Source organism: Topomyia yanbarensis, chromosome 3 (genome assembly GCF_030247195.1).
Source record: "Topomyia yanbarensis strain Yona2022 chromosome 3, ASM3024719v1, whole genome shotgun sequence".
NCBI lineage: Eukaryota > Metazoa > Arthropoda > Insecta > Diptera > Culicidae > Topomyia > Topomyia yanbarensis.
This window is the reverse complement of record NC_080672.1, coordinates 338,756,604-338,781,796: the sequence shown is the minus strand read 5'-3', so window position 1 is coordinate 338,781,796 and position 25,193 is coordinate 338,756,604. Positions and strand designations below refer to the sequence as shown.

The 25,193-nt window shown below is 41.6% G+C and overlaps 1 protein-coding gene across 1 annotated transcript in view; it reads left to right on the top strand.

Moving 5' to 3' along the window:
* Positions 1–25,193, top strand: part of LOC131689254 (zwei Ig domain protein zig-8-like) — a 71,876-nt gene that overhangs the window by 27,197 nt on the left and 19,486 nt on the right. The window contains exon 2 of the mRNA XM_058974218.1: positions 3,999–4,379. Coding sequence (XP_058830201.1) covers positions 3,999–4,379 — 381 coding nt within the window. The remainder of the gene's footprint in view (positions 1–3,998; positions 4,380–25,193) is intronic.

The following is a 25,193-nucleotide window of genomic DNA, read 5'->3' as shown; positions in this document are numbered from 1 at the left end:
TTTTAAGTTGACCTGTGAACTTCAGATCATGAATGGTATCATATTGTGCAGAGCCTGGATGTATTCTGTACTGCAATGGCAACTATTAGATGTTTTGGATACCGACTTATACCTAGAGGCGACCCGCCTTAACATTACCGGGAAATGCGAGTACCTCCATGGTAGCAGAGATTGGATAGTCGGATCTCGAACAAACGTGTCATTATTGGAAGGCTGACCGCGTACCGAGACGGCAAAATATCGGCGAAATTATCTCGTCATGTGGCTGCACTTACTGAGGTTCGCATGCTAGGAGGTCACCAGCTGACGGAAAAACTCAACACATCAGTACAGCAATAGGATGTCTTATCTTGGCTAAGGCGTTCCACCTCAGCCTTCAACCACGAGAAGCCCGATTTGAACGAAGATCTACCGGATATCGGTAGTCACTGATTTTTGGGCCAGAATTTGGGAGGCTTCCGTATGTCATCTTAGCGGGCACACGTGGATAAAGCCCGAGGAGGAATGGACAGACGAAGAAATTGACGAGATGTCAGCTAGGTCCTTCGAAACCAATGATGTATGCGAGGCTACGCGGTACCTTAAGAATTTGGAGGCACCGATATCAAGCTTAAGCTCCGATATAAGTTCTTGAGTCGAGTGAACTGTGTCTTGGAGACTTTCCTGAACGCGGGGAAGAAGGCCAGAGTAATCTACACGTATACTGTCCCGTTGTGGAGGAGAAGATTGCAGAGTCAGGAGCGGATCCAGAAAAAAATTTCGGAGGGGGTCCAAAATTTCGATTTTGAAATGTTCATTGTACAATACGTAATATGTAATATTCCCTCATTCAATTAAAATTAGTTTTGGTGGTGGAATTTGGTTGGAGATAATTTTGAATTTAATACGAATTTAAAATAAAATTTATTTTAAATTTTCTCAAGAAGTGAAAAAATTTCGGGGGGGGGGGGTCCGGGCCCCCAGGACCCTCTCCCTGGATCCGCCACAGTGCAGAGTGGAAGCAGAAAGCTGTGAACGGTGCCGACCCCCGCCAGTTGGACCAGACGTCGACAAGGCTGCATCGAACCTGTGACTCATGGGAGGTAAACTCTCTTTAGTAGTCAGAAATCCGACATGATAGACATCCAGGACAGGATAATGCCGACAAGGAATTGCAGGAGGTATGATTGCAGTAGATATGTTATGGTAGGTTTCTGCGTACTAGCCAATGCAGCCTTCACTGAGCGTCACAACAGCGTTGTTAGGATCCTGCACCAACAATTGGCGCTGCAACATGGTCGTTTGGAAGAGATTTTGCAGAACTTACGTTATCTATCTGTTCTGGAGAATGCCTATTTCAATCTGTACTAGGATTGCACTGTTATATCGGACCAATTCTTACACCACAACCGCCCAGATATACTAGTCTACGACGTCGCGTTCCGCTAGACCACAATCTAGTAGATACCTACGGTGGAAAAATTACCAGATATCGTCCACTGGCCGTATACTGGGTAATAAACCGCTAACACATAAATGCGCCGTACCGCGGTAACACTTTCCGGTGATGAAATTTCGGGCATATGCTAATTAACACAGTAAAAACTATACCAATAGATATCTTAATTGCTTTTACATTTGATGATTTTTTGATTTCTTTGCTTTGTTTCTAGTATATATTCCATATATAAGAAGAAGACATGGTGCGGCGGAAAACGCATGATGGGACCAAGCCCCCACCCCTTGCCCCCTAGGCTGCTACGGATCTGCGTATTGACATACACAGTTTTCACATTTCGAATATACGTGATGTCTTTTTATCACTAAGGCATCTGACAACATGCATCTGTGGATATTTTTAAAGTACGGGCAGACTGAATTGGATTTATGCCTGCTGAAATACGGATGCTAGTTAGAGATTCTGGTGGACGAGGAGATTGATTAATGTTAGAGCAGTTTCAGTTTGTTTCAAAAAATTGCGAAGACAATCTATAGCGATTCTTGGTAGTCAACTGAAAAGTAATATCAAGTGACCCCGATAAAGCACTGATTGGTTTTTATTGTTATCACAGGTTTGAAAGCATTAGTATTTTACATCAATCAAATTCCCTAGGATATATTCAGCAACGTGGCGTTTAATATAGAAACTTACGAGTGCAATTGAAACGGAAACAATCACATTCTCAGCAGAGGGTTTTGATTTACTATTACGAAGAATTTTGCTTCGAACTCTACAACTGGTGTACGCTGCCGTTCTCTTTGTTACATCATTCGAAAAATGACTAGAACTGCGTTTGACTACATAGAGATTGTTCAGCACATCCACGCCGGGTCGAAGGATTGAAAAAAATAATTTCGAGTCAGGTAGCGACAGGGTCTGGAGTACTGAAATTGTGGTGGCGGTTATCACGATATTCAACATGTTGTCTGGTCATGCGCTAAGTATGCTAGTACCAGATCTCCGTTAAACGTATCCCTTTGGCCTCGTTCCAGTCCAGTCCGAGATGCTATACCAAATTCGTTACTGATACTTTTTGCATGGAACAGGCAACTAGCAGTTGGGAAATTAGATTCTCAGATGATAATGATATTTCGATAAAAATGCACTGAAAAAATAAATTTAGTTTGGACAACGAAAAGTTTTTTTCAAATAACTTTTTTTCCCTAAAAGTTGCCAACTTGACTGAATTTTTGACAGTAGGTCCCTACCCTAATACTGCCTAATGCATCACTTATTGGCACAAATCTAGCCAAACCTCAGATTCGATAGACCCTGACTCATCAACCCAAATTTCCCAACCTAATTAAATGGATCATAATGTTGCGTGACATTTCTATGCGCCTGTGGCCCTGTCATAAACTTCTCAACGTATCCGACGACCGCATAATTGACAACTGCTGTGCTTAGCCATGCTAGAATGCAGCGTTAAATGAAACGTGATCCATTGGATTAGTTCCCACGCCCGCTAGTCGCAGTCGTCGTCCGAGTGCGAAATAGCGATACATAGAATAACTACAGACAAATTTCTCGTTCCAACGTCCGTTTCGAGTCATACAAGTGACGAGCAGCGACCGTGTGTTACTCGCACACATCGGAACAAACCATTTCCTGATCGAGCACGGCCACAGAGACAAAGCTAAAGAGAGGAAGAAAATTATAAAAGTGAACTAAAGCAGCACAGCACGCCCTGATGGATTTGTTTGTGTATTTTAGCCTCTAGCTAAGCAATCATTACGTTGCTTTTTTATTACCCTGGTGTTTTACCACCCACCGGGATTAGAAATTTAAAATTTTCACGCGCTTAAAAAGGAACGTTTCTTTTTAATGGGATTTTCGGTTTGTTTTCAAATAATTCGAGACACATCACTTAACACGCCATAATGTCAAGGCGTCTGATCCGGGTGGGATATTAAAACGTCGCACGATATTTACTTTACTCTATCCGGTCTTATTTTACAGATTTTTAGGATTGTTGGCTATAATTTGATGTATAGCAAAGTCGTTTTGACAGCAAATTTTTCGAAGCATGAAATAATTATAAAAATAGGAGTACCAGATTGAATATTTGTAGTAGGCAGTTTTAATAACCAGGAAAAAAATTGGTTGAAGAAATTTACGTAGTAAACGATACTCATTTACGTATTGCAATGATGTTTGATCATTTATATACGTCTAAGACAAAATGAAAAATCGTAACTAAATTGGCTTGCCCATTGTATATTTCGAACTATGTTGAAATAATTAATCGTTAACATTTATAGCTACATAAATCGATTGTGAAGTATCACTACGTAAATACGTCCACAGACCACCACTTGTATTCTACATCCGACAAAAATAGAAACACCGCTATTAGAGCACACCTGCCCTCTCTAATGTTCGCACTTTGGTTCCCGCAAAATATGCCACATTTGTAAAAACATGTCACTGTCACGTGTGCTGAGCCCTGATTGGAGCACAGCGCTGACGCCACTCAACAAATAAATAATTTTTTCGCCTTCTTCTCTACGTCCGACAGATTTCACCGATGGCCTGTACAGTCCGAACCTGTGGCCGACAGAGGCACCCAAGCCAGCACACACCTCGCCCGAACCGTACTTTGTGACGTCGGTATCGAGAAATGCAACCGTCCGGCAGGGAGATCCAGCCTTCCTCAGTTGTAAGGTGGAAAATTTGGGTGCCTACACAGTATCCTGGATTCGGCAGAGTGATCTGCACATCTTAACCGTGGGTCGGTACACTTACACGGCCGATCAACGATTTCAGTCATTACACACGAACGACACCGACGAGTGGATCCTCAACATCAAGTGGACCGAGCGGAAAGACACCGGCATCTACGAATGTCAGGTTTCGACGCTACCGGTCAAAAATTTGCCACTGTACCTAATTGTTCTGGGTGAGTAAAATATCTGTTTGCATCCCGTACATGATATGCCGATGTGCTAATCTATTAATAACCACCCGCTTGTTTGCGGTAATTTACAATCGTCATGCATACTACTGAGCGAGTAATTTGCTTGGGGTCTGTTCGGCTTAAGACAACATCGTTGATCAGTGCTTGACAAGAATTTGCCAGTGGTGGCTTGATGCGACTTCATATGTTTTATGTGTTGTGATTGAAAAGGGTTGCAGTTTGTGCTATATAAAATTTTACTCGTTTCGCTGTTTTCTTGTCTACTTCCAGTATTCCAAAATATGGATTGCGAATTGCCATACTATGTGAATATATTTGTAATTACGCTACGAATAGGCTTAGTAGAAACATATTTAGAGAAGTATAGGAAGTATTTCTACATTTGACGAAGTTCTACAGATGCATTTTATGTCCATAATACGAATTTCTCGTGAAAACAAAAAAAACACGTTCCTTCCTATACCTATACGCATTTTCTGAATTATTCAAATAAATTAATATATTTTCGAATATTTTCGATTTTTTTACATTTCTTATAAAAGATATGTATAGAATTCGCTAGACCTAGCCTACTCAACGGACCAGCCAGTAGGTACTGAGGTCTGTCTAGCGATTCCGGGTGGAGCGTAGCTTCCGGTTCACTGGCGCCCCAACTACCCTCTGCTAACTATTCGACGCGGTCTAATCACTCTAAACCATTCTAAGCCTGCTCACGAGCTACCCGGAAGGGTGTCGAGGTCGATTTCGCAGTTCCAGTGAAGCATGGCGTCCGGTTCACTGGCGTCCCAACGATCCGAACTCGGTGCTACGTCACTTACTACTCAACTGGTTCCCTACGGCGAACCTAGTCTACATCGACGGATAGTTCCATTACGAACTTCTTCGAACCTAAGGTTTTCGAAGACCCCGTGTTCCGGTGTCTCTTGCGCGTTCACACACTCCCGGCAGAGGGGTGACGAAGCATGCTCAAATCAATGCAAATATTTTCGGAAGCATCCGTACCAGGACAAAAACTGGGTCAAATGGAACACCTCTCCATGCTTCCCCCGACGTTGATCACGACACGCTGGTTTTTTTACGGTTGCTTACCAGCACTACCTTCGTCTTGTGGTGAGCCAGCTGAAACTTGATGTCAGTCATCCAGGTTTCCACGATGCCTATTGTCTCTGCCGTCAACATCTCCACCTATTCAAGGGTCTCGCACATCATCTATAAGTACATTATATTCCAGAGGTGGAAGGAACTTGTCGTTGGAGACTCGATTGTCACCAGCATTTCCACCGTCTGCATCGACGTACGGTGTAGGTGGCCATGCGGTTCGGTCGTGCTTCGGGAAGGGACCCTGCACGATAATCTTCATTTTGTCAGCGCACATTTCGACTGGCGTCGATGGACCCTTGATCCTGGCCTACAAGACACGGTAATCAGGGGTTAGCGTATACTTCTCTGCACAGCTCCTTGTAGCAGGTGGGCTTGTTTAGCACTATCTTGCCTTTAAAAGCGGCCCTGGTCGACAGGTATGTTATCTTACACTTGAACTTGAACAGAGAAACCGCCCATCACTTGGATTGCCGCCATCCCTGCCCTATCCACCACCAAGCTACCGTTATCAAGCGGAACACTACACGGCTCTGCAATAATCGCAACGTCCCCCTTTGTTTCTGTTGTCAACTGCCACAACAATTGCTGTGCAATATCGCAATGATTGAGATTACTTTCTGTCCTCCGGATTGCAGATCATGCACCTTGGTTGCTTTGTACAATCTCTAGCAACGTGCCCCTTTCCTCCGCCTCTTGTACACAGTGCAGTCCTCGTCTGATGTCCGAGGTCCAAGCACTTGAAGCATCGCATGTTCACGACACACTCTCACGTTCGTTTCGCTGCCCAAGGATTTAGCAACGAGCTCGCGGTAGGTCTAGCTCTTGACTACTTCAGCTCGCCTTTCTGAGTGCGCCTCGTTTTAACAACGTTCTCTCCCAACTCCTTCAGCTCTGGACCCTTTCTCACTTTCTCGAGAAGAGCGGCGTAGGACGTCTTATCCCTCTCTTCGATGATCAGTGCATTGCCCTTGCAGCTATCCGGAAGAGGCTCTTTCTTCTCTTGTTCCTTCTTCTTTGCTTCCTTTTGTTTCCGTTCATTCCACTTCGGTTGCTTCCCACGATGCACGAGCCACGGTCCTTCTCAACGTTCCTCTGGTCACTGGTTCCCCCAGCACGATCTTTCACCTTTTCGGTTCCTCTTGCTCCCGGCGTGTCGCTCACTCTTTTCTCCCAGCGACTTCCATGGAGAGACCCGCTAAATCACCCGTCCTACCCTGATCGCTGCAGGCTAATCGATATCGATCTCCTATCTGTTCGTCGGGATATTTCCAAAGCAACTTTCATCGCCGATTTTCTTCAATCACGAATCGACTGCCCTAATCTTCTCCAGTTTTTCGACATCCGTCGTCGTAGCCTTTGATCCCATCCATTCCTTCGTCTTTCTACTGCCAAAACCAATTACATATGGCTATATTGAGCCATTCGCCAATATGTGTCGTTTATTCAACTGATGTTCCCACGTCTTTGACTTTCATCTTTCCCATACCGTCACTAAGCGATTGTTTGTTAATTCCTTGTCAAGCTAGCTCTTGTCCCTAGTTTAGTTATTCAGTAGCAAAATTATTGTAACAGTGTTATGCTACGTTCACACTACGAGTTAAAACGTGTTTTAAGGCTATCTTGATGACATTGTTCTTGTTGCTAATTATTATAACGTGTTTTAACTCTGTAGTGTGAACGTAGTATTAGTCGTAGAAATAAGCTGTGTAATGTATCATTTGGATGTTTGTAATCTGGTTTGTACAAAAGATGAGGAGGTTTTATGCCTGCTGGGGAAATGGTTTGAATGAAACCTGTCTCCAGGGGGCTTTTCCCTGCTCAAAATAAAACAAAACAAATAAAACAAAACAAATAGAGTGTTGTGGTGACTCTTCAGTGCCACCTCAGTTTCTGCGGCTTCCATCAGAGCCTTTTCAGCTGATTCAGCTCTCATCAAGAGCATCTTCTGCTTACGTTCGGTAGCTGTTACGGACGATTTGATACTCGTCACTAGCTTCTTCACCTTGTTGTGCACATTGTGCTTGTCCTTCACGAATTCTCGCGTACTTTTTGAAATGGACCTATGTGCAAAAGAGAGCCTCTCTTTGTTTACTTTCTCTTTCGATTATCACGGCTTCACCATTAATCTTTCCAATAATGTTCCGGTATATATTGGTAGAGTATGATTTCGACTAGCATATTATGCAAAGAGTTAAACAGCAAACGCAAATGCGACCGTGTTATTAGCGGAAGAGAAAGTAAACAATGTGAGGCTCTCATTTGCACATAGGACCTTTTCAATAAGTTTGCTTGAATTCATAGAGCTGGTCGACCTTTTTCCTCACCTAAGTACGACTTTCTAAGATGCGAGTCATTCTCAGTCACCCTATCACTCATTGGTTTCCTCGAGGCTCACTCTATACCAAGCTGCTGCTAGTACTCGTTGTGGCTACCGGTACATAACCGGCGATCTCTGCAGCTTACCATTTCTTGCACATGCAATCACGTCCTCCTTTGCCTCACATGCCTCTCCAGTCACATTTAGTTTTTTGGATGTCTCCATGCTGGTGGGTCCCAACTTCAGGCCGCTATTACAACTCGTTGTATGTAGTCGCCTATTGTGAGCCATTAGATATCTGTGCAAGCGGTGAGGTCAACTGAGCGTTGAACGCGATCCTTCATGGTGATCGAATCCAGAGCCATTAATCAGGAATGTTGCAGCTGAACCTACTACCACCGAATCTGGTGACGAGCTGCGAACGTACCTGGAGGCCTGCCAAAGTTTTACCGGGACGGAGGCAGTCGCAACGTTAGCCCACTTGCCATTTCAAGATGGTGCCACAACTTCCTTACTCAGCGAGTAGAAAGGTAGGATCATCAGCCCAAGATTTGCATCCAATTCTTGGTGCGTGCTTTGACCATTAAAATGTTATTCGAGGATAAAAATTTTAATTGAAGTTTGAAATTTTGATCTTTTTAAACTTCAAATACGGTTTAGGAATTATGTCGTTTTGTCAGTAAGTTAGACTTTCATCAAACCCCTACCAAATCGAGATTCTGGCTACGTCAGTGACACCAAGTAAGTAGAAACAAAGTCGTTCTACACTCGGCCACAAGAAAGTTCTTCGAACACTGTCTATCTATATACTATTTATTATTCATTGTGCCCCACATTAATTTTATCAGTGTCTTAAGGGGTTAATTTAACGACTTCCCCAATTCGTTCGTTTATTATGGTAGCCAATGTTCAAAAGGGTGTCCTCATTTAATTGGAACACTTAAGGACATTATACATGCGAACCACAACATAGCTGCTACGCCGCACACACCCCTCTCCCCTGCCTAACCATGTATCTGACATGAGCAAATTTAAAAATACGTTTTTCAACACACTAACCTTGCTGGTGTGCCACGAAACTGCTACTTAAGGAAGCTAGAACATTTTCCTATACAATCAATCCGAGTTTTTGACGGAATGCCATCTGTAGCTCCTACGGAAGTGGCACAAATGGCTCTACATGGGAAGTGCCCTAAGACGATTTCGCTAGATTTTCAGAACATTTGGCCACACACATAGTAGCTGACAAAAATTTGAAAGTTTCGCAGAAAGTAGAAGCCACGAACGCACACAGAGGGGGGGGGTTAAAGGTTTCAGCTTGAAAAAAGAACACTTTTTTGCGAATTTTTTTAGAGCTTTGCGTGAAGCAAATTTATCAAACTATGCAAAAATATCGATAAACGACTCGGCGACGAAGCTTTTCGTACAACGTCTCTGGAAAAAACATGATTTGCGGTGTTACCTGCCATTCAAAGGCTACTTAACCGATTTCTTTCAAACTTTGCATACACATTTTATGTTAAAAATACCTAACCCCTACGTTGAGTTTCATAGATAATTTTTCGATTTTACTGAAATGATATACCATAATGTACAAAAGTTTTGATCAATTCGCTTCACGCAAAGTTATAAAAAAATCGCAAAAAAGTTTTTTTTTACGCTGACACCCATGGACTCAAAAACCATACAACCACGCTGATTCTCATGGGCTCAAACACCATACAACCCCTTTTTTTATTCAAATCGTTTATTTGATAAGGCACGTTGCGTTAGCTTAAAGGTGCCAATTTTGTTTTGTTTTACATTTTAAATTGCTTAAAACTAGGGGATTACATATTGATTTTTTTAAAATGAAACTAATGCGATTTTATAGCTATCTTATATATCTACACAAGGGGATAATATTATTTTCATAAGATTAGGGGGGTCATTTAGTTTTTGTGGCAATATGGTTTGACATTTTTATCAGTGAAATTATTGGAGCAAATAATGTTTAACTAAGGGGGACAATTTTTTACGACTAACTTAAAACTAGGAATAACTAGAGGGCATGATTGAATTTTGTAAAGATTCGTAATTATAGTTATTTTTGTGGGTAGTAGAGTTGGGCATTTTCAACGAGATTATATAATATAATAGTTAAAACTAGAAGAGACAAGAAGAGCTAAATGCTTCGTGATATATTGGGGGGGTAGGGGTTTTACTTCTGGGTATAAGAGTCAGGGGAGGGAGGGTAGACAAAGATGGCAGGGAGAGAAAATTATTTCAGTTTCAGGCATCGTGAGATCAACGGATGGATTACAAACTCGGGTGGCCTTCATCAGGGGAATCATGTACTGGGACGCCGGGTGGTCCTCCTCAAGATGGCAGGGGTTTTTCCAGACGATTTCGTAGTACGGCTCAGATGTGGATCGGCTACATTTCGAGTTAAGCGTGTTATGTTCGTGCCGTAGGTCCCGTGTTTGTTGGCTCATTCGATACAGATGCTTTGATACAGGTAGAAGAGAGTTCTGAGAATGATAAGGAAAATAAGAAGGGGCAGTTAGACTTGTATGTTGATGGTTTTGAGGAACGTGTATATAAGGGACATATAGAGGACATCGCGGCTTGCCAGCACATCTCGAACCGGGACGTTGGTTGGTCTTCCTCGGGCCCGCAGGGTATCCATTAGCCGAGACCTGGCGGAACTGTACTCGGTGCACGCCCAGACAATGTGCTCGATGTCGTGATAGCCGTCGCCACAAGCGCAGATACCACTATCCACGAGCCCAATACGCCGGAGATGTGCATCCAGCGTGTAATGGTTTGCCATGAGTCGAATGTAGCCACCTTCCCAGCTCCCCACTGCTCCATGAAGTTTGCCAACTTTCGAGGGTTCTCTGATGAGTAATACTGAAAAATTCGCTGAAGCAGATTGGTCTTTCGTAAACGTCTCCTTCTAAGGCACCCATCTTAGCTAAGGAGTCTGCCTTCTCATTGCCCGGAATGGAGCAATGAGAAGGGACCCATACCAAGGTAATCTGGAAAGAGTTGTCAGATAAAGCACTCAGTAGCTCCCGTATTTTCCCCAAAAAATACGAGGAGTGCTTTCCATGTTTCATCGAGCGAATAGCGTCAATGGAACTGAGGCTATCCGAAACGATGAAGTAATGGCCTGCGGGTAATGTTTCAATGACTCCAAGGGTATACTGAATGGCAGCTAGTTCTGCGGCGTAAACTGAAGCAGGGTCACTGAGTTTGTAGGAGGCGGTGAACTTTTGATTGAAAATGCCGAAGCCAGTGGACCCTTCGAGGTTTGATCCGTCAGTATAAAACATCTTAGAACAGTCGACTTCTCGGAATTTATTATAAAAAATGTTTGGAACTACTTGTGGGCGTATGCGGTCCGGGATTCCACAAATCTCGTCTTTCATGGATGTGTCGAAGAAAACAGTAGATTCAGAAGTATTTATGAAATGCACACGGTTAGGATTGTAAGAAGAAGGGTTAATATTCTGCGCCATGTAGTCAAAGTACAGTGACATGAAACGGGTCTGAGAATTGAGCTCAACAAGCCTTTCGAAATTTTCAATCACGACCGGGTTCAAGATATCGCATCGAATGAGCAATCGATATGAGAGTTCCCAAAATCGATTTTTCAACGGGAGAACGCCCGACAGCACTTCGAGACTCATCGTATGGGTCGACTGCATGCACCCTAAGGCGATACGCAAACAACGATACTGAATTCTTTCGAGTTTGATGAAATGTATGTTCGCGGCGGAGCGAAAGCAGAAGCATCCGTATTCCATTACCGACAGTATCGTTGTTTGATACAACCTAATTAGGTCTCCTGGGTGGGCACCCCACCATGTTCCGGTTATTGTACGAAGAAAGTTGATCCTTTGCTGGCATTTCTGTTTCAGATACCGAATATGGCATCCCCAAGTACCTTTCGAGTCGAACCAGACCCCTAGATATTTTACTGTGAAGACCTGAGCGATAGTTTGACCCATTAATAGAAGCTGTAGTTGTGCTGGTTCACGCTTCCTTGAAAATACAACTAGCTCAGTTTTCTCCGTGGAGAATTCGATACCCAGCTTAACAGCCCAAGCAGACAAATTGTCCAAGGTATTCTGTAATGGTCCTTGTAGATCGACAGCTTTGGGTCCCGTAACAGACACCACGCCATCGTCTGCAAGTTGTCTTAACGTGCAGCAATTGTCAAGACATTCATCAATGTCGTTGACGTAGAAATTGTATAACAGGGGGCTTAGACATGAGCCCTGGGGAAGGCCCATGTAGCTAAATCGTGATGTCGATAAGTCACCATGCGAAAAATGCATGTGCTTTTCCGACAACAAGTTTAGTAAAAAGTTGTTTAAAGTCGCTGAAAGACCATGCTGGTGCAGCTTCTCTGAAAGAATGTTGATCGAAACTGAGTCAAAAGCCCCCTTAATATCTAGGAACACTGATGCCATCTGCTCTTTGCTAGCATAGGCCATTTGAATTTCAGTTGAGAGCAACGCAAGACAATCGTTCGTCCCTTTGCCTTTGCGAAAGCCAAATTGTGTATCTGACAGTAAGCCATTTGCTTCGACCCAATTGTCGAGGCGGAATAGGATCATTTTCTCGAACAACTTCCGGATACAGGATAGCATTGCGATCGGACGGTACGAATTGTGGTCGGAGGCTGGTTTTCCTGGTTTTTGGATGGCGATGACCTTCACTTGTCTCCAATCGAGTGGGACAATGTTAGCCTCGAGAAACTTATTAAATAAGTTCAACAAGCGTCTCTTGGCAGAGTCAGGCAGATTCTTCAACAAGTTGAATTTGATTCTGTCTGGCCAGGCACGTAGCCAGAGGGGGGGCTAGGGGGCTAAAGCCCCCCCCGAAATTTTTCAAAAATAAATTTAAAAAACCGGTGACTTTTAACAAAACTTGTTGCTTATTTGGTTTGAACAAATTATTGAGAAAAAGTTAAAGAAGGCTATTTCTAACCACCGAAGGCAATGGTCACGAAATTCAGTGTGCTGTATGCTTTTGCTCGAGCCAGTGCGAAGCGAACAACAAAAAAGTAACTTTTATATTGTGTGCCTTGTCTGAAAAATACAAGAGACTGTTACTTTCATTGTAGCTGTAATAATCTGTCGAGATTAGTGATTAGCAGAAGCAAGAATTGGTGCTCCAGCCAAATGCGGTGATTATAAAATTATTGATCATTCGCATCCTGAAGGTGTAAATAGAGATTAGACTTTCGGAAACCGGCTCTATCCAGTTCTACCATGGCAGGCATTTAGCGCTCAACAAATCAGTGCAGACGAAACCATTCATTTCGCACAACTTAAAGCACAAGGTTGTGTGTGACAATGCTATAATTAAGATCCTTCTGTATATGGACTATGAGAAAATGAATGTTCCGCTACAAGATCGGATACCGCTTACTCGCAGATTAATGTCACATTTGGGAGAAATGGAATCTATTTGGAAGGGCAATTATTGAGGGCGAAAAGCAAGGAAGATATTCGCGAACATAAAGGCAGCAACTACGATGATGACACGGAAATGTACAATAGCGAGATAGAAATGAACTACTCCCCCCCAAGACATAGTTGGTGAGGAAAAAAATATTTCCTCGCCTCGTAAACAGGTTTCCACGTGCAATGGCTAAGCGCTTGCGCGAGATCTGTAGGACAACCACATAAACTCGTTATATTATTTTTATTGTTTACATAAGTCGTAGAGAAACTGCAAGAGCCTTATTCATCTCTGATCTTGTGTCAGGACGCATCGATTCTCCAGATTTACTAGAGCAAGTTAACATCCAAGCAAGGTCCAGAACGTTACGCGGAAACGTTCTTCTGAGAGTGCCGTTTCGACGAACTATTCAAACAGCTAATGCCGCTATCACGGGACTACAACGCCTCTTCAATCGTGTGTCGCACTTGTTCGACTTTCATTTGTCTCGAATATCATTGAGAAATCGATTCCTGCAGTTTTTTAGATGTAATTAGTTTAAGTTTCCATCATTGGGGCCGAGTACGGCCTGTTGATGTGCGTGATAAATAAATAAATAAATAAAAAAAGGAAATATATAAAAGACCCACGACCCAGTTTGTTATTTTTAAAGTTTTTGAATTGCACACAATTTTGAATTTCTGTATTAGGTCAGTGCACACTGTACACTCTGTTCTCTGTACACTACTCTGCGCTACACAAAAAGTATTTCAATTTATCTGAGAACGATTGAGCCGAGAATAGAATTTTCATTTCGCGTCATTTTAACGCAATACCATTTTTATTAACGCTTCATTTCATTGTTACGAGTAATTCGTTCCGTACTAATACACTGTTAATCCGTAAATCCGTGATATCTTCGACAAACGTGCAAAAAAAATTCTTTTAAAAGTGGACCGGGCAAAAAGTGGTAAAATAATAGGCAATCACGAAGAGGGACTAAAATGTTGGGACTGATTGAATCTATAAGTCAATAAGTTGGGATAACAGTTTCGATTTCATGTCTTAAGTATGTGAAAGTCTTTCGTTCCGTTTTTGCTCGTCATGGAATAAAATGAGAGAGATAATCTTAAATAAGAGAGCAAAGAGAGGAAAAAATCAACCAATCTAAATCGACTCAAGATCACTCTTCTATCTTTACTATACACTCAACACGAGTTCTTTCCGAATTGCGCTCTGATCTTCTCATTTCGTCTTCGTTGCGTTAGGTGCAACAACTTTAATTGAAACTTTTTCCCAAATAGTGATAAAACAAACATGTAATCAGACAAACATTACAACTTTCTTCAAGAAATCATACATCTCTTCCAATCTTGATGATGATTGAAAAAAATCAAGAGCTAATTATTTTTATTCACAAACAAACCTATTACTAAACAGATTAGTGTTCATATTTGTTTAATGAATTGGCAAAGAGTTTTGCAAAAGTTTTACAGGAAACGGATAATTTGCTGTAATTTAAAACAGACAACTCTAAAAGAAAGCCTCGGCAAATTAGGTGCAAGTGCGATGTGTTCTCTTCCATGTGTCGGAAGCAAGTGATGCTGAAATTATTATCTATGTTTATAGTCTCTAGTTATTTTGGTGGTGTAATCAATGTTATATTTACCAAATTTTATGTAAATTAGAAGCATTGAGTAATCAGTGCTAAGTAATTTTCTTTCGATTTGTGAATGGATTCTGAGCAGTTTCGCTCAGTAGATTAAATTCTGGGTAGTTTCCATTAGTAGATTAAATCATTGAAATATATATTTGACATTGTCCAAAACCCCACGAATTCCGAAATAAAACCTTCAAATAAATAAATAAAACCAAAATGTTCAAATATAATATTTACTTAATCTAGGTAATCTTCTCAAGTTACAACGGTTTTGCAAGATTGTCAAAAGTCAATAGAGCTAAGGCATTCTTGCTTTGTAGTGAAATCAGTAGTTTTTGCACTCACTTTACATTTTGACTTTTACTATAGTTTTAGGGATCTAGGAAAATCAGTCTACGATATTTTTAATTCATAAGTACAATGATATAAAAAGTACCTAAAAAGAATCAACTTAAATAGATAAAAAGATAGTTATTCTGAGTTGCCTGATAATGTTGTCGAAGATAGTCTTTAACCCATTACCTATGAGAGTCAAATGAAAAAACATGTGTTTTTGCCTTTCTCATATAGAAAGGTTATGCAATCACTCTGAAAAACGTCAACCTAATCCCGGCCCGGAGGGCCGAGTGTCATATCCCATTCGACTCAGTTCGTCGAGATCGGAAAAAGTCTGTATGTGTGTGTGTATGTATGTATGTGTGTGTATGTGTGTGTGTATGTGTGTGTGTATGTGTGTGTGTGTGTGTATGTGCGTATGTGTCAAATAATGTCACTCATTTTTCTCAGAGATGGCTGGACCGATTTGCCCAAACTTAGTCTCAAATGAAAGGTGCAACCTTCCCATCGGCTGCTATTGAATTTTGGATCGATCGGAATTCTGGTTCCGGAATTACGGGTTTCAGAGTGCGGCCACACAGAAATTTCTCATATAAACTATAGGAAAAATTAAAAACTGAATTTTTATTTTTGATGCTAAATGTGTTCAAGGTGCATGAAACGTCGAGATTTGATGCAAACTCGAAAAAAAAATTTGACTACGATGCACTTTTTTGGATTTTGGCACATTTTTGCCTTTCTCATATAGAAAGGTTATGCAATCACTCTGAAAAACGTCAACCTAATAAATTTTTTTTTCGACTCGTTTAGGGTTTCTGGATTTTAACAGGGGCGTAGTTGATGGTTTACGGAGAGGGGTTACACCCCCCCCCTCTACTGTTCGCGCCCCTCCTTTAAAAATCTCCTTAAATCACCCCTCAGACCACCACCCCAACCAGCCCTCATACCCCTCCCTTTCAACCCCATCATCTTTAAACCACCACTACATTACAAAGCATACCAATTTAAGCTGGGGAGTCGTTCGTTCATGGGACTTTCGCCCTCCTCACATACCCACCCCCGCATGACAAAATGAGTTAGCAAGCAGATAACATTGATCTAATGCTGATTAGGCTAATGAAGTATGATATTTTTTTGTTTCAAGTGTTTCACCGTCGACACGTAGCTCATCAAGTTCGTGGCTGGCATGCCATTGTGTATAAGTGCAAAGTGTACTAAGAATGTAATGGACATTTCCACGATTATGTTGAACATAAAAAGTCTCCGTGCCATAGTTTAGAGAAATGAGAAAGGCACAATTGCACCGCTAGGTGGATTAAAACAGGTTTTTTTCAGGATTGTTTTGATTACGACATGATCAGTATCATTTAAATTGAAAATTTCATAAAGTCGAGTTAACGCAAACTTCGGATGAAGTCAAAGAGCTAGTAATAGTAGAAAGAAACCTGATCATGAAAATAGGAGTTGAACCTATTTTCTGCATCTACAAATCGCCTGCCTTATCAGAAGATTTGAAGCAAATTTCGACATTCACTTTGTTCGGATATTCTTTGCAACGGTAAACTTTGATTTCACACTGATATATTCCTATTCATGGGGACAACCTTGACGTTGGTTTCGTTCTTCTGATTAGCAAATGCGTGTAAAGTTTCATGAGACGGGTTTTTGGATATTTTTCTACTCATTCCAATTTAGCGTCTTCTACAAATTGTAAAGGTGTATCGAATGTGTAGCATTTTCAAGCAGCGTAGCATGCAGCGTAGAATTTTCAAGCAGCCCTTAATACTTTGAGCTCTTGACTATTCATTTTTGTAACTAGAGAAATTTCTAACTTGTAAATCAAAAATAATCAAATTTAATTCGTCGATGCACTATAGCCTTTCTTGTAACAGGCAACATATTATTAGAGTTGTTAGTGTCTATTGTCTTATTTTTGGAATTGTTTTCACTAAGAACTTTTCATAATTACGTTCAGTTTCCAGTGATTGTTTCAAGTCATCAGAATTAATACATTTATGCAATAATTTTTAAGCCCCTCCCGAAACAAAATCCTGGCTACGGGCCTGTGTCTGGCCCCGGAGCTTTATTGTTACACGACAAGAGAGCAAGTGAGAACTCCACCATCGAAAAAGGTGTTTCGTTCGCGCTATCGTGAGGAGACGCGGCGCGGTAAATCTTCTGTGCCGGGGCGGAATCCGGACAAACCTTCTTGGCGAAATCGAATATCCAACGGTTTGAATATTCTGCACTCTCGTTAGTACTGTTTCGGTTTCGCAAACGCCGGGCCGTGCCCCAAAGAGTGCTCATCGATGTTTCTCTCGTTAGTCCGTCAACGAACCGGTGCCAGTAACTACGTTTCTTGGCTTTCATCAAACTCTTCATTCGCGTTTCTAACGTCGCATATTGTCGATAGCTAGCAGGTAACCCGTCGTCCCGGAAGGTCTTATACGCGGCGGCCTTCTCCGCGTACACGTCTGAGCACTCTTTGTCCCACCACGGATTAGGAGAGCGTTTTTGTATGTTCGCGCCGGGTACTGGCTTAGTCTGAGCTTGATTCGCGCTGTCGAGAATCAAGCCAGCCAAAAAGCTGTACTCTTCCTCCGGAGGAAGTTCTTGGGTAGATTCGATGTTGTCGGATATCGCGGCAGCATAGCTCTTCCAATCGATATTTCGTGTGAGGTCATACGAAATATTGATTGATTTCAATGGCCTTGAACCGTTATTGATTGAGACTACAATCGGCAGATGGTCGCTGCCGTGGGGATCAGGAATTACCTTCCACGTGCAATTTAACCGCAGCGATGTTGAGCAAAGGGACAAGTCTAAGGCGCTCGGGCGCGCTGGAGGAGCAGGAATCCGTGTCATTTCACCCGTGTTTAAAATTGTCAAATTGAAGTTATCACAAAGATCCTGAATTAAGGAAGACCGGTTATCATCATAGAGGCAACCCCATGCTGTACCGTGAGAGTTAAAGTCTCCTAAAACTAGTCGCGGTGCTGGCAGGGATTCTAAGATGTCTTGTAGTCGTCGGTGCCCAACCGCGGTAGTGGGGGGAATATATATGGAAGCTATGCAAAGGCTTTTGCCTTTGGTTGTTACTTGACAAGCGACAACTTCAATACCTGTTATCGAAGGAAGGTTAATTCTGTAGAAGGAATAGCACTTTTTGATCCCCAAAAGCACTCCTCCATAGGGGGTGTCTCGATCCAGGCGAATAATATTAAAGTCGTGGAAGTTGAGATCTATGTCGGAAGTTAACCAAGTTTCACATAATGCAAATGCATCGCAACTCAAATTATTTATTAAAATTTTGAAGGAATCAATTTTCGGGATGATACTTCTGCAATTCCACTGTAGAACAGTGATCAAATCCGTGACCTCGTTCGATGAGTTAGCCATCGAAGGATATAATCCCTGAGAGGAGGGGCCATTTAGCAGTCAACTGCTTCAAAATTTTCTCACTGTAGGGAGAAAAGCTAACATAAGACTTTTAATAGGATCAGTAATATTGAAAGTTTTTATTATCCAGTCCACTATGTCCGAGAGTTTTATAATTCCAGTGCTGTGATTACTCTCGAACTGAAACAAAGGAACACTTGGGATTTTTGATGTTCCTGGAAGTGCTGGGAACTCCTTCTCTGAGCTTAATCCTCCGAGACCAGGAGCTAATTGCTTCGGTTTGGTTGCAACACTTCCAATAGATGTCACTTTCGGAGCCCCGTCAAGGGACACCTTCTGGCCTTTACAAGGAACTTTACGAGAGGAAATGTTCCTCCTCTTCCTATAAATTCTAGGCACCCTAGTAGATGTTCCCTCTTGTGGGTTATCAGCCTCGCTCTCGTCAGGAGGCAAGTGAGTATAGATGTTTGCTGAGGATGGTGGCGTAGCATTCTTTAACATTTCTGCGAAAGAATGTTTGGATCGTCCCGCAAGGGAACGTTTCAGTTTATCCCCGCGTAGTTTGTACACGGGACATGCCGAGATATCATGCAGACTCTCCGCACAGTAAGGACACTTTTCGGCTTGCCTACTGCACGAATCATCTAGATGATTCTCCCCGCATTTTCCACAGCGGGCCTTATTGCTACAATGGGTGGCTGTGTGACCCAGTTGTTTACACTTTGTGCAATTCATGACCCGCGGCACAAACAGACGCACAGGCAGACGAACCTTGTGCAAGAGGACGAAATTTGGCAAAGCGGTACCAGCGAAGGTCACCCGATAAGAGTTTGATTGGGGGTACGTTTTTGAACCATCCCCCGCAACTACTACTGAGTGCAAACGTTTGCACTCAAGTATTTTAACTGGCTGAAGTAAGCGGTCTCTGAATCGGCCAACTCCGTACTTCAGCAGATCCTCGCACGTCAAACTCTCATCGGTTACGACGCCTTCGGATTGTACTCTTACAGCCGGAATATACACGTTATAATCCCGCGTAAAGTGCTCACAGCAAGCAATATCGTTTGCCTGCTTTGAGTTGGCTAGCAACACCCTTATCTTGTCCGAGCGGACCTTTGAAATTTCGGTCACAGCCGAGAACCGTTCCGTCAGGTCTCTAGAAATCTGAAGAAGATTCAGTGATTTAGTCTTGGGCCGAAAGAAGACCACAAATGGACCAGTTGAGAGTTCTGGATAGCATTTGGGCCGGGGGGGAGCCTTAGAAGTTGAACCCGATTCAACTTCCATTTGACCATCCGGAGAGGGAACCATAGAAAACGTCAACGCACGGGGTCAGCGCCCGCGCAGACGGAAGAAAGCAATAAATGTGTTACAAAAGACAAAAACCACTTAGCTTTAAACTGGTGTCCAACGACGAACCGATCCAGCTTATACAGCTGGCTATTGTTTAATCCTCACACGCGAACAAAAGACTGAGGACCGAACCGAACTGGCAAAATAACCTTGAATGCGGATTAACTCTATTCTTTATCGCCTCACACAGCACTACAGACTAGAAAAAACAACCTCTGTCTCGATGGAGAGCTCGAAAACGAATGACCATACAACCCCTTAAAAAGTCCATGAATATAGTCCGTTTCAAATTTGACAACCATCAAAATCACCATAAAATGGTCTAAATAACCTATAGATACCCTAAAATTTGGTTTTTACATGGGATCTACCGGACCACGGCGATGGTGTTTTCATAGGTTGGTCCCATCACAAACACTATCAAAATACCATGTTGTGGGGGTGAATCTGAACTATGAGCATGGGTGTATTATGGGCTTCTCGTTTGCTCGGGATACAACGCACTCAAACCTATTAGTGCTGATCTCTCGATCATTGAGATTAATTTGACGTTAAAATAGAAAGAAAGGATTTTTCCGTATTTGCGATCACGTAGGAGATTGCTAATGAGTCGGGGATCTAGAGAGATTATTCCAAGAGCTTGAAAATCTATATTGATTGGAAACAATTAGCACTAAAGTGGGCGGGCATGGCGGAGTTGTAAATCATTTACCCTATACGCAGCACATCTGAGTACGATTTTTTTCTAAAGAGATTTAAACCCGAATAAAGGGGCGAATGACCTTAGGTTAAAACCTCTAAAATTGAAGAAAAGATCAGCTCTAACAAAAAGCACACATCCTATATGTTACATATGTTATCGAATGCTTCTTGGGACATGATAATTATATATCTTAAGCGACAATTTTTCACTGCTCGTATTAATGTGATCGGATTTAACCTTCCGGAAGTCGCGCTAGTGCACTGAGTGCACGCTGCTCTAAAAATCTAGCGAAATCATCTTGGCGCACCAGCGGTTGCTCGTTCAGTGGGCCATTTGCGCGGCTTCCGGAGGGTTAAGAAAAGAATCGTTTGTTTATGCACTTGTGAGATGGGCTTTGGTCAAACACTAGTCTTCTACTTTAACCCTTTCATGCCCAAATTTTATCTAGTACAGGTAGGGTTTGAACAATATTTTTCCTTGAAAACGGTGGATTCAAGAAGCACGAAAATCCTTTATTCATTAAGATAGGTGCTCCACTCGCAGTGCGAGAAGCTGCTAAATAGTTACCTTGCAATACTTAATACAATTCTCCTAGAACTTGCGTGGAAAACGTAGTCAAATACAGTCTAAATTAATAAGTTTTTTTCAGTTTTCAATAATATTGCAACATAACGAAGATATATAAAAAATCATTTTTCGCTGTCAACGTAAAGTGTCCCTGGCAGCATTGCTCCATCGGAATCCAATCAGAATAAATGCAATAACTTCTAGAACTGATCCTTGTAACTGTTAATACTCAAATGAAAGGCAATAGTGACATTTATTAATCTTAATTGTTTTTGTGAGCAAATCTTGCCTCAATCAAAAGTTATAGCTGTTTAAAAACGTTGTTGTCCCCAAACATCATGGGCATGAAGGGGTTAACGGAAAGTAACGCGGACAATGAAAATTAGTCTCGAAATTTTTAAAAACTATTTAACTCTATTTAAAGTTAAAGAAGCTCGATTCTGTTTAGTTTTCCTGAAAGTTTTTGATGGCTTAGAAAAAGAGTAATTCCACTAAATTTTTATCGAAGACATGACAAAATAATTATTTAGTCCCTAGAAAATATGAGCAAGCATTTTCATTAAATGGCAAATGGCTGGTATTAAAGCGATATAGAAATTTTGCTTTTGACTTACTAACCAAATGCCGAGTACTATGCAAATATTTTCTCTAAAGGAAAAAAATGGGAAAATCCGAAAATGTGGGATGTGCATGAAAGACACATACCTGACTGCTAAAATAGCGTCAGTTACTGATGATAAAATAACCGATAAAATAACCATCACTTCCAATGACCCATCGAATCGCTTTAGAATTTTTTTTCTATAGTTACCCATTTCAAGCACTCTAGTAAGGATAGTTTTGGAAATTTTTAGAGGAAAATTGTCTTTTCTTCGGGATATGCGTCATTTATTTTGCAATTCTTTTCCTCTTACTTTCAACACAATGTTGAGATCAGTGTGGTTAAAACGATTAATTTACTGCATTGATTTTTACCAACGATAACCAAAAGTCTGAAGATGCGGTTAACTTGAGATAGAGTGGCACACGATAATTCGAATCGATTACGATCAATATGGAATTAAAAGACACAACAATAAGGTTGAATCTGAAATTAATTCGATTGGCACTTCGAGATGTCTGAAACAAAATTTCCAATAAATACACGAAACATTTATTGAAGAAAAAACTCTCTACAGATGATGCGGCCAACAACTAAACTAGGCAGCAACAAACTAATGGTGCATTAATGTGGTAAAGGTTTCAACCCCTTAGTTTCACTTTTTAAAACTCAACAAAAATGTCAACAAAGAGATGCTCATCTGCAGCAACTCGGTAAACTTCTCCATCGACATGTTGAAGAATCCTCCACAGGAAAAGCCTACTCCTCGCTGACAACGAACCATGATCAGCAGAAAAGATTGGACCGTTCCCCGATATTCCTTGGTATGCTCTCGCGAGAATCGAAGTTTCGTTGACCACGGCAATCCATAGATGATACATCCAATTCGATTGGTCTAGAAAAGGGAAAAAATTATCATATAATATGGAAACCCAGCGAAATCTAACCATGCTCTCGAGGTTTTCAATACGGTTACAAATTAGCCACCACTGGGCCAGTACAAGACACACATAACCCAGGTAGACTAATTCGAACCCAGTTCCCTGTTCCAAGGAGACGAGTAGAATCGATAAAGCCGTGATGGCGTACGACTGATAGTACAGAATAACAAAACTAGGACCCGTGAAGCTTTGCAACTGTTTTACACAATCAAAAAACTCCTGTTGCTTCTTAACGGCAGTTGCTAGATAAGTTCTCATAGATTCTACAAACAATCTATCGCAATCAGAATCGGTTTCGCCAGTAACACTCCGCGTCAGATCCTCGAAAACGTCAACTAAAATTTCCGACTCGGTCATCACCCCGCTTAGCAGCGAATTGATCAGATCAAAAATCAGCAACGAGGTAGTTCCGGTAACCAGTACACCCACACAGCTGATCCTTTGGATTATCAGCGAAAACAACCAAAAATGGTCACCTAAATCCAGCTCCACTGAATATTCTGATTTCCGATACGCCCCACTGAAGAAAAAGAAAACTATATTGTTTCCGCACAGGAAGAAAAGCAACAACGTGAAGCATGTGTTTCTTCGGAAAGAACGAATCCGTTTCTGCAAGGCACGTGGATCTTTCGATAGATTCTGTCTGGCGTTGACGTAAGCTCGAACTCGCTCCTGTGCCGGTCGGGTTTGTCGGATCAGCTGGACTTGAATGGAAACTGTTCCGTAAATCAGCCACAACCCAGTCGCCCCACATAAGTAACCCAGCCCTCGCCATTCGACGGCGGCAGCGGTGTAAAGCTTAAAACACTGATTGACGTACAGCAGGACCATCGAGGCTACGAAAATACGCCAACCGATACGTTGCGAGCGGGTCCAGAATTGCATGTTGTATCCTAAAAAAACACACACATGATAACGAAAATACACCAGATAAAATAAGGTGTTATTGAAAATAAGTACCAATAAACTGCTCGATGGGTTTCAGCAAATGAAAATAATCCACGTCCTTGTCGAATCTGAAAAATTTCGGTAGAATAATCTTCGAGATTAGCTGCTGAAAGATGGCCATTCTGAGCGATCTGAGCACTCACGGGTAAGTGGGAAGAACTACTTTTAGCGGAAACGTGGCTTTGCGTTTTTTCCGTCCATTACGGGAATGGGAAAATCTGTCAGCTGAAGCAGCTGGATAGTGCTCTGACGGTGGCTTTTATCTTTTTGAAGCTATTCAAAGAAACGTCTTCTGTTTATTCAAAATGTACGAGCATTCAGCATGTGTTCAGTAATTAACAGTTTTTTTTAAACTGCATTTTTCATTGAATTTCAACCAGGCTAGGTTTCAGATATGCATCCAGAAGTTACTCGACGAATTATTAGCAATCTATGTTTTTGTCCATCGTTCACGGAAAGTAGTACAAATTCAATACTACGCAAAATGTTTGATATTTGTATTCATTTGTTAGATTGCTTAAAACAATTGCAGCAGTTTACAAGGACTGTTCCGTTTGGTAATCAATTTGTTGACTCGACCTGCAAATCAACCCGTGTGGCTACGTCTTCTTTATTTTATATCGTGTGCAATAACCATTCGGTATAACTCAAAAATACTAAATTTCAAACCATTTTAACGTATATGGAGGCTTTAGCTTTCTGCATAAGTCGAGATAGAGCGCCGAATTCTCATCCGTCTAATTAGAATTCCTTTTCTTGTGGGACATCACGCATGAACTAGGGTTTGCTCAGAAATACAAATAGTGTTTTCGTTTCTTGGAGCTAGCGTCAATCCGGCTAGCTCAGTCCTGTCACTAAGTTAATGTCGGATTTCGATGAGACGAAGTCAAAACCCAAATTCCATAATTAATTTAGTTATAGGTTTTGTGAGCTTCACGCGCGAAGATGGTTTTAAACAATTTAATAGAGAAAAACATGTTTTAACCAAAATTTTTCTCCTCTAAAGCGAAATATACATAGTGCATATTGCATTGGCTTGCAATTTCATTAATTCTCATGAGCTTAATCAGAATTCCTTTTCTTGCGGGACATTACGCATAACTAGGAGTTTACCCCCCTAGCGTCAACCCGACGCTAGCTTAATCCTGTCAGAAAGTTAGTGTCGGATTCTGAGGATACGAATTCGAAACGCAAATTCCATAACTAATTTGATTTCCAAACATTTTGTGCCACAACCGTTCGCATCTTGAAAGATGTTTCGCACGATCGTTTATGTGTCAGATAAATGATTACCTTTATGACAGTGATCATTCGGCTTAGATAATGTGCCAATGGCTTTGCAGCTCATTGTTTATTTGCACACAAGTGAAAGTAAATATTTCTTCGCCGCAGCAGTGAAGGAACGTTGTTTCGAGTAAATTTCGCATATTTATA